This window comes from Cicer arietinum, chromosome 7, assembly GCF_000331145.2.
Source record: "Cicer arietinum cultivar CDC Frontier isolate Library 1 chromosome 7, Cicar.CDCFrontier_v2.0, whole genome shotgun sequence".
Taxonomy (NCBI): domain Eukaryota; kingdom Viridiplantae; phylum Streptophyta; class Magnoliopsida; order Fabales; family Fabaceae; genus Cicer; species Cicer arietinum.
In genome coordinates, this window is record NC_021166.2 from 61564900 (window position 1) to 61575597 (window position 10698).

Genomic DNA, 10698 nt, shown 5'->3' on the forward strand with positions numbered 1-10698 from the left:
AATAAATTAAACATGCGATCCTTTAAGTTTGAATTTTTTTTGGATTACTTTCATAAAATGTTAAGATCTAATTGAAACATCGTAATAAATTACTTGTCCAAGTTACTCTGCATGTAAAGGAAGTTAAAGATATTGATAATGTTGATAAACCTTTATTATCTCGTTTTAAAAGTTATACATGTATTTAATTTGTTGTAGAAAAAAAATCAAGTAATATATACCATTTATAAGATTTGATTAATGTTTTCTGAAACATTAGTATGAATGACATATTATTGCAGTATTTGATAGAGTTTTTAATTATCATAAGACTTTAATTAAACTAATTGTTGTCAAAATTAATATAAAAAATTAACCATGCAAATATAATGCAACTTAAAAAACTAAATTGAGATAAAACAAATTTAAAAGACCTAAGCCATAGTTGAATTAAACTTAAAATGTTATAGACATATTTTTGCTTAGAGTTTTTGTAAAACATTAGAGAATCTAAAAATAACCATCACTCATATGTATTAATTTAAAGGAAAATATACATTGACTTCATATGAGTTCTCTTTAAATGACACATACATCCTCTAATTTTGAAAAAACATTTACATCTCTTATATTAACTAAAAAAACTACAACAAATATTTTTTTTATTATATTTACATCTATTTATGTCATTTATTATATTTAACGATTATAATTTTTACTTTAATTTGTAGAAGTACGTATAGTATTTATAATTTTAAAATGTGCAATTATATTTTTAGTGGCACAACTAGAATGTGTATTTTAATATATTTATTATAAATGATAAAGATGTAGGTGTAACAAAAAAATATTATACCTAATTTTTTGTAGTGAATATATAAAAAATAAATGCATTTTAAAAACTAAAAATTATAGAAAGTAAATGTAATTTACTTAATTTGAAAATGGTTACCATTAAAGTAAAATTCTTCTGTAAATATTTTGTTTTAGTAAGTCGATTAAACTAAACGTTTGTTAGATAAAGAAAATAACTCCTGAGGTGTGTACTAGAAAAAAAGGGGATGCTAATAGCAAATTGCGTGGGTTTATCGAATTAAGCATCCCGTAAAAAAGCATATACCCTAGTTTACTTTCTTTCTTCAAATCGCGCGCGCTCCTCCCTTCTTCGCCGGGAACCTCCGCAGCGGCGAACTTCGTCATCGGAGTTTCATTTCCTCTCCCCTTCTTCCTCCTGAAACTCTACTGGGATAATTTTCATTAAACCCTAAAATTCACAAATAATTTTCTAAACCCTAATTCTTCTGTCGAGTTTGCAGAGTCGTTACAGCAATGTACGGCGGTGGTGAGTGCCAAAACACAGTTATGTTTTGTTCTTACTCTCTTATTCTTCATCTATTTCTCAATGTTCTTCCTTTTTGTTGAATTCACAGATGAAGTGTCAGCTATAGTTATTGACTTGGGTTCACATACCTGTAAAGCTGGTTATGCCGGTGAAGATGCTCCCAAAGCTGTGTTTCCTTCTGTAAGTGTGTTCATTGTACTTTTACTTTTCTTCTTTTTTTTTTATTTATTTAAATTTTTTGGATTTTTGTTGTTTTTCATGTATCACTGGTATTAGGATAATTCAATTTTGTTGTTCTTTTTGGTTGTTGTTTATGTTAATGTTGAAGAGGGCACTGACAACTTTCTGTTGTCACAAGCTAGTACTGGTTGGTACTTGGTAGTGTAATTAGGTGCATTTATAATGGAATTAAAGGCAGTGTAAAATAGTTTTACCCTGACATCCAATGATAGTTTACTATACTTTTGTATGATTATTATGAAACTAATAGTGTGAAATGGGAAAATAGTAACATTTTATTGATATCAGTGTAAAACCGTTTTACATCTATGGCCATCAAACTCATTTGTAATTTATAGTTTGTTAGATCAGAATCTTTAAAAACTATGGATGGTGTACTCATTTGAGGATGGATATGGTAATCTGATGACGGGGAGTTGTTTTGGCTCTTGTGAACTTAGGTTGTTGGAGCGATTGATCAAATGGATGTTGATGAATCAGATGATGCTGAAAAGAACTCTGGCTCTGGGGAATCAAAGAACAATAATAGAAATGCTGATGGTGATAAAGCTAAGGGAAAGCGAAAATTGTACGTAGGATCTCAGTCCTTGGGATATCGTAGAGATTTTATGGAGGTAACCGTTTTATAATGGTCTTCTTGATTTATAGTTTTCAGATTTTTATAATTAATAGATGGTTTAGTTATCTTTGTATTCCATGATGTCAGGTGTTGTCTCCATTAAAAGATGGAATTGTTGCTGACTGGGATATTGTTGACAGCATATGGGAACATGCCTTCAGGTTGATACCAATGATACATTCTGTGTTATAAAGATGTTGTTTTCCTTTTTACATTTGTCTTATTTTATGACATATGTGATTGGCATTCTGTGTTATAAAGTTTTTATGTACAAACCGTAGTTGACCTATTACCTGTATCTAAAGTACAAAAAGACATTGGAAATTCAGGTTGTGATGGTGGCTAATTAACATTTGATACTAAAGATTTTTTTTTTCAAACATTGATGAGAAAAAATTCATCGAAGTTTTTCCTTAACATTGGCTTTTGAACTCAAACCCAACCCTCCTCTTTTAAGCAAATGAGTATTGGGCAGACAACATGTCATAGGGAAAATTAGCAAGCACTGACTAGCAATGTTTTGGAGGAAAAAATTGGGGATCACTTCATACTACAAGTTGCACATATTTTTGATTTGTTTACATAATAATGTGAAGATTGAGGTGGATAACACATAAATCAAGCAGATTGGACGAAACAAATAAATATTTCAGGTGTAATTTGTGATCATTAGATTCCTATCATACTCAACAGAAAATATTACTAGATAGATATAACACTGACATTTGTCTATATGGCTTGTGGTTACTGGACAACAACAAAGTGAGAACAGTTGCAAAAGATCAGTATAGCAGCGATGGGAATGTCGAGGGGGAGGAGTGGACATGAAAGGAATGATAAGATCAAGAATATATGTGGGAGAAAGTTCGAGTAGCACATGATATCGAGTAGATAACCAAACCTTGCTTAGGTGGTTTGGTCATGTAAGATGACCAACAGATGCTCCAGTGAGAAAACTGGATCAAATTGAAGTAGAGACTATTATAAACTCCTTGCACTAAATGGATTGATTGAAAGTTTTGTTTCTTATATAGAGCTAAATGTTGTGATCATGTTACTGGCTCTACCTAGTGGAATACTGCTTCTTGTGTTGTTAGTGGTTATTTTCCTAACATGTTTAAGTGGATTGCTCCCTTGCGTTGTGCTTTTCTTTTCTGAACATTTTATGTTACAAACTTTAGGAATAGTTTCATTCTTAAATTGGGATGTTTCTTTTTTAGTAGGGAGTGCCTATTGATTGACCCTAAAGAGCATCCAATGCTCCTTGCAGAGCCTTCTTCTAATGCTCAACAACAGAGAGAAAGGTGTTATGGCTGTAATTTATCCTCTAAATTTAATGGAGCTCTATTTAAAATATCAATATGTATAATTCAGTTTGTTGTGATTCTTGCAGGGCAGCAGAGCTTATGTTTGAGAAATACAAAGCACCTGCATTATTTTTGGCAAAAAATGCTGTAATTGAACAGTCCTTCATTAACCTATGTCTCTAACTAAAATAATATACATTATGCAGAGAGACTGAAAACTATTGAAAATATACTCTTGATTGACATACAGGTTCTGACTTCTTTTGCATCAGGGCGTGCTACGTCATTAGTTGTTGATAGGTAAGAGATCATTAGTTTTTTGTTCACTGGTAATTTTTATCTTTTTTACTTTGGTAATATGATAAGTGATATTTTTCATCATTTTAATATTTCAATTACTGACTTTTTAACATATTATATAAGGAAGATTTTAAGACATGGTTGTCTTGTTTCACTATGCCTTAGATGTCCTGCTTTTAAATATAGTAGTTGAATGATAAGCACTTGGAGTTAGAGTAGAAATAATGGATACCAAACCCCTTGCAAGCAAAGGTAGCTTCTGTTGTTGAGAGATTGGAATTACATAGAAAATAACATGTGTATCTCTTCCAAAACCTCTCCACCTTAAGAGGCGAATTGTTTGGGAGAACTCAGAGTTCAAATCCTTGTTTGAACAATCTTTGGTCAGATTGTACTTACCTCCCGACCGAACTCCGGAATACCAAGACCCCTTTCCCAAGAGATCTTTAGGGTCAAGACCTAAAAATAGCCTCTCTACCTCAGTGTTGTAAAATAACGGTGTTATAGCGGTATAGCATAGTGGATTTTGATGAATCCGCTATGAAAACCATGACGCTATCCTAGTTTTTCTATTAGGAGAATAGTGGCCACTATTCCAATTTCTGCTAGCCAAAATAGCGGCAATAGTGAAAAATATAGAATTCTAGGTTTTTTAAAATAATAAAATTGAAGATTTTGCATGAGTGCCAAAGATGGCATATTTTTATAATAGAAAAACTAGAGTTAGTGAGTATTACTCCTATATTCACTGTAATACGAATAACTTTAAATGTATAAGCTATGCTATGGCTCCACTCCCTATTTTATTTGTATGCGACATGCTTTTTTTTATATATCTAGTTTAGTTATTTTGATCTCTATGCGGCCTCCACTATTTGACCGGAACGCTATCCGCTATTTACATAGCAGATTTTTGGTATTTCGCTATTTTCTGCAATCCACTATTGTGGATAACACTGCTCCACCTTAGTCAATTCATGCTGACCTCTCCCTGATCCATACTCCTAACCAAAGTTGTCAATCTCGAGAGTCTTGGTAAACTCATGTAGCTTCCGTAAACTCAACTCGTAGACTCAACTTGTAAGAGTTTACCTAATGTTAAAATAACATATATATATTTATATAGTAATAATTCAACATTTTATCTCCATAATAAATCAAAAATATTTTTAAATAGATAAACATTTATGATAGAGCAAAAAGAAATGGGGAAATAAAAAAATGAAATGGTAGAAATAACACTAAAAAATAAATTTACTTTTTAAAACCAATAGGTATTGCAACACATACATAATTAAATTGGATATCGGCTAATATTTATCAAAATTTTACATTTTAAGATAATCTAGTGTAGAAATGTAAACTCGTTAAACTCTAGTAAAATCGAAAGTTTACTAATTTTATTAGAGTTTTCTTAAACTTGTAAGAGTATAAACAATAAAGTTTACATCCAAGTTGACCCGTTTTAATAACCTAGAATCGTAAACTCGTAAGAGTTTAACCAACATTGCTCCTAAACCAACTCCCTCGTTTTCCCACATTCCTCGCCACATATTCAATTTTGTTACAGTCCGAACTCCAAAACCATCTTTTGCCCACGTGGTCTTCAAAGTAGTAGTCATATGGAGCCTAACAAAGAGCATTTGCCACTGCTTTAGTAGGTGGATAAAGAAGGTTTGTGTATGTAACCATAATAAAATGAGCCACCAATGGCACAAAATCAATATATTAATTTAACTACAGTTCTGGAATATAATGTTTTCCATTGATGGTAAAGTGGCTATTACTTTCTATGTTACAAATATTCTCAAGGAAATGAGTGAACTGTGTACTCCTAGTGGCAGAATAAAAGTATGAAAGTTTCATTGCTATTTATGTGTCAGCATGTCTAAATATTTTCCTTGTCCTGTTTGACGATTTTAAAGTAATCAGTACTATGCTATGCCTTTGGCAGCATAATAGGTGTGGTTGATAATGATGAAAGTTGAACTCATAGAATGAATAATATTAACATATGAAAATTCAATTGAAAACATTGAAATAGGGGGGGGTGGGGGGGTAATCTTCTTACTTTTAAAGGTACATACTTTAGTTTATTTTATGCTACAATATAATGCTGGAAACGTTGCTGATGAGAGGTTTTCTATATTATTCGGTTGCTCTCAGTGGTGGAGGATCAACTACAGTTGCACCGGTACATGATGGTTATGTTCTTCAAAAGGTATTTATTATTAATGCATCAAATATATTTCACTTGTCATGTAATTGAATTGATTCATATTATCATTCAATTAAACATATTTAGTTTGTAAATAGTAATCGTACGATTACTATTTACACATCTTTTATCATATAGATAGTGGAAAAGGCACACAAGGTTCACTGGAGAGGTTTATAGAAGGCTCTAGAGAAGAAAAGATTTTGAACTTGTATTGCTTATAATTGAGCAATCAAAGATATGTTGTGCACGGGGTTCTGACTAAATGATTCTCTTCAATGTTTGCTTAAATTCACGGAGTTCTTTTAAATCTTATAAATCCATCATTTCAAATCCTATAAATTCTTATGTGATAAATCCATTGAATTCCAAATTACAAAAGAATATAGAAGTCTTTTAATAAAATGTTATAAGTCATTACAATCTTACAGACTTTTTTTATGCATAAATTGTCTTCTAAAATCTCAATCCCTCCACCAACTCGAGCCCACACACACAAGACAACAAATAATTTCTTATTACTACCGATTTATGCCAAAGGTCAACTTTGAGTCCTTATAATTTTATCTTGTTTCTAGATGTGCTCATCAAACATAACCAAGACAGGGTGTCATGAAACATGTTTTTTTGCATACTATATAGACTGACTTGGAGAGTGTGGGGAGAAGATATAAATGGATAGCTTGAGATAAGGAGACGTGCATTGGAAGCATACTGTTGTATAAGTAGAAGTAACATAGACATATGAAATGCAAGCAGGGCTGACCTAAGAGTGAGTGCCATAAGTTAAATTTGAGAGATACCTTTTTGCTTTAAGTTGAGTCCTTTTGCTAGTAGGATTGACAAACAATACTACTTTATAAGTGAAAATTGGAGAATATACCATACCACAAGTCTCGTGTTTTAGTGTCTTGGGTCTATAAAAAAGCAAGTGATAAAGGCGAATGTCAACCATAGGATTCACGCATTGTGGATGAAATAGAAAAATGCCTTCGGAGTAATTTGTCATGAAATAGAAAAATGCTTTAGTTGTAAGACTAGCAATGTTGTGGGAAAGAAAAGTAGAGGTAGCTTCTATTGTAAAAAATATTGCAGAATATCTTCTTAGGTGGTTTGGGCATTTGTGAAGAAGATAATAGAAACATAAATCACCATCACCTGGAGGATAGTCTATTAGTTAGATGAAGATGAAGAACAAAGTCCTACCATTTAGAAAGATTTGGGGTTAGGTTAAATGGTTCATCTTTAGATATGGTTTATGGTAGGATATTATATAGCACTTTTTGATCATTGTAGCTGATCCCACCTAGATGGGAAGCTTTGGTTATTATGATGTAAAAAAAAATACAGATGAGAATTAAAAATTTATAAAAGAGGGGCCGTGTATATTTGAGACACTGATTTTTGCTCAGGAGTTAACAAACTAATGCTTCTTTATGTGTGCCCTGCTTATTCATTATGTCTTTCATTCTGCTTTACATAATTAAGATTTTAAGATCCCATTCTACCATGGCATTTATAATTGAGATTTGGCCAATACTGACCTTTGTTTCTGATCATATCTTCTACTATTCTTACAACACAAGGCTGTGGCAACATCTCCAATTGGAGGAGAATTTCTTACAGACTGCTTGATGAAAAGCTTGGAAAGCAAGGGTATTGTGGTGGGTTACAAACACTAAACATAATATTTGTCATTGGTCATCTGTGGTTAAGGCGCTGTAATTTTATCTGCTTGAGATTTCCCTTTTTTGCTGTACAGATGAAACCTCGGTATTCCTTTAGGAGAAAGGAAATACGCCCGGGAGAGTTTCAGGTATTATGTGTTTTCATGTTTGTGACCTGTTAGTAACATATATATTTTCTTCCACTTTCTTGCAATCATCTGAGTGTAAGTATCAAGGCTTCCCCACCCTGCCACCGCCTCCCACATATTAAAGTTGAACATTGACAATATGGGATTCCAGACCCTGTATAAATTTCTTAAATGTTGTTCTGTTCATGAATTAATCAAAAGTTAGAAGGTTTGCATGTGGCAGTACACTACTTCTATGTGAATTGAGCTGATTAATTTCCGACCTGTTGTTACTTGAAGTAAGTAGGATATGTTCATAATGTTTTTGAAAAGTTATGCTAAGAAGATTAGTTTTAAACTGAAGGTATTAAGGAGATAATGGTAGCAACCAAAAAATTTATTGTTTTTTATTTGAAGTACATATGTAATCCCATGTCTATTATTGCCTTTTTTTAATCAATATTCAATTGAAAGAACTCTAGAACTTTTGGGGCAAATGATAGTAAGCAAAATTCCCGTTGTTCTCTAATTCATAGCATTAAACCGACTGTGAAAACCTTTCAATATGATTTTTCTCGTAATTGCAATTAAATGATGCTAATTTTTGTTTATAACTTCTAAATCCAACAGACTGTAGATTTGGATTTTCCAAATACAACTGAAAGCTACAAACTCTACTCCCAGGTCTGTCATTGATCACATTATATCTCATTAATGTTTTGTTTTGAATATCTGGTAACTGTTCGTATGTGACAGAGGGTGATTGCTAGTGATGTCAAGGAATGCGTGTGTCGTGCTCCAGATACTCCATATGATGGTTTGTTCTCATGTCATAGAATGTTTTGAATTTTGTTGGTCCTCTGCTTGTTCTTTTGAAGACATTTTTGTGGAGACTGTCTAATTTTTATGGTGGCATTCTCTTTATTTCTTTTTTCCTCTGTACCTTTTTTTAATGAATAACTTAATTTGTCATCTCTTGCGATGTGATTTGCATTTACTTGTCTTTTTGCTTTCTGGTTGGTTGCATGTGATTCTTTTTCAATGATCTGATTAATGATAAACATATTCATATTTTTCAGTTAAGTTTTTATAGCTCTAGAAGATGCTTTTACCTTCTTGACTGTAATAGAATTTATCCAAGCAATTCCTGTATATGACATCCATTTTTCTTCTTTTATTTGTCAGAGAGTGCATATTCAAACATCCCAATGACCCCATATGAGCTACCTGATGGCCAGTAAGTTGCAGTTATTCTTTCTCATAGAAATAGTGAGGGGGATGAATTGAATTATGTTTCATCTTGATAACACCTGTTTCTAGTATGTCCTGTCATATATATTTCATAGCCTAATTATTGCTTCTTGTTTATCCATAATCTATGGTGTGAGGTTGTCATGTCATTTGTTTTAATGTTATACCCCAGGACAATTGAAATTGGATCTGACAGATTTAAGATTCCAGATGTTCTTTTCAATCCATCCCTGGCTCAGGTATGTGACCTGCATTGAAAAATGTGATTGGTTTGTCTCCTTGTGCATATGTTCAGTTCTTTGTTGCACTTCTATTTTTCTTCTTCTGCAGTTCTGTATATACTTCAGAATCAACATTAAGATGCTTTATGTCTTATATTGTGGCAATGTAAATTACAGACAATTCCTGGCATGGAGAGCTTTGCAGAAATAGCTCCATCAGTCCGTGGGCTGCCTCAAATGGTAATGTAATTTATTAATGTGTTTGAGTCAGAGGTTTTGGCTGTTGTTGTTTAAGTATCTAAAATGGTAGAGCAAAATCCAATTGCTAGGGAGAGGTAGAGGGACCTGATCGAGGAAAATTATAGGCCAGACCATTTAGAAGGACTTGCATTTATATGGTCTGTAGTTAGACAAGATTTGTGATATAAACCATTATGACATCACTTGATTCATGTAGCAGATCTCACCTAGTGGGAAAAGCTTTGATTGTAGTGATTTTGTTTTTCTTTATTGTTTTGATTTCCTGTTGCTAATTGTTTTTACATTCATCTGAATATTTGCAGGTTATCGAAAGCATTAATAAGTGCGACGTAGACATTCGAAGAGAATTATTTAGCAGCATATTGGTAACACACTTTATTGGTTCCTTCTATCTCTGTTCCATTGTGTAAATATATACACTCTAGCCAGACCCTATGTAGAGCTTAATTAAATTTAGCATGTACATTTTTGGTGTCTAAAACAAAAATGGATACGCGGCTAGTCGGCACATATATAACCCATCTCATAACCATTTTAATGGGAGTGTTTGTAGAATTGTAGGAGCCGCATGCTGTGGACCATACTATTAATTGAAAATTGGAAGATATATTTTAAGAGGACAGAATAATAAGCAAGATTATATAGTGTGTGACATGACATACATTGAAACTCTTATCTTGGTAGGAATGCGTTGAGTTGTATTTTTAGTCAAATGACCTATACCCACAAATTCAATCAACAAATATTTGCTGAAACCATATGATCTACATATATAGGGCAAGTTATCTGTTTGATAGGTTTTGCCTTTTTGTTGTATTGAATAGTACGATGGAAGCATATCATACAGAATAATTTACCGGGTGATTTCATTTCACTTTCAGCTTGCTGGTGGCACAGCTTCAATGCAACAACTGAAGGAACGCCTGGAGAAAGATTTGCTAGAGGTATAATGTAACTAATTATCTGTTGTTTATCTTATTTACTGGGTGGCAATTAGTAGCAATTCTGAGGTTGGTGTTGGGTTAATTACATATTTTTCAATTTATGTCGGTAAATTCAAAGGTTAACATTCTTTTTTCTTTCAAATGCTTTTTCTCCCTGTCTGAATTATAGCATTGTAAGGCTAGGTTGTTATTGTTGTATTTTACTTTGTGTCTCTCTTTCC

The 10698-nt window shown here is 32.6% G+C and overlaps 1 protein-coding gene across 2 annotated transcripts in view; it reads left to right on the forward strand.

The window, feature by feature from the left end:
* Window positions 1–1168: 1168 nt before the first annotated feature.
* The window catches only part of LOC101505762 (actin-related protein 4), an 11543-nt gene continuing 2013 nt past the window's right edge, over window positions 1169–10698 (forward strand). The window contains exons 1-17 of one of the 2 annotated variants that reach the window (XM_004515258.4): window positions 1169–1321; window positions 1410–1501; window positions 2002–2175; window positions 2268–2341; window positions 3401–3484; window positions 3574–3634; window positions 3738–3787; window positions 5954–6008; window positions 7592–7669; window positions 7768–7821; window positions 8431–8484; window positions 8557–8617; window positions 8986–9037; window positions 9224–9290; window positions 9450–9512; window positions 9836–9898; window positions 10415–10477. In XM_004515258.4, the coding sequence (XP_004515315.1) occupies window positions 1309–1321; window positions 1410–1501; window positions 2002–2175; window positions 2268–2341; window positions 3401–3484; window positions 3574–3634; window positions 3738–3787; window positions 5954–6008; window positions 7592–7669; window positions 7768–7821; window positions 8431–8484; window positions 8557–8617; window positions 8986–9037; window positions 9224–9290; window positions 9450–9512; window positions 9836–9898; window positions 10415–10477 (1158 nt within the window). In that variant the 5' untranslated portion in view covers window positions 1169–1308. The remainder of the gene's footprint in view (window positions 1322–1409; window positions 1502–2001; window positions 2176–2267; window positions 2342–3400; window positions 3485–3573; window positions 3635–3737; window positions 3788–5953; window positions 6009–7591; window positions 7670–7767; window positions 7822–8430; window positions 8485–8556; window positions 8618–8985; window positions 9038–9223; window positions 9291–9449; window positions 9513–9835; window positions 9899–10414; window positions 10478–10698) is intronic. The other variant, XM_004515259.4, reaches the window with a different exon arrangement.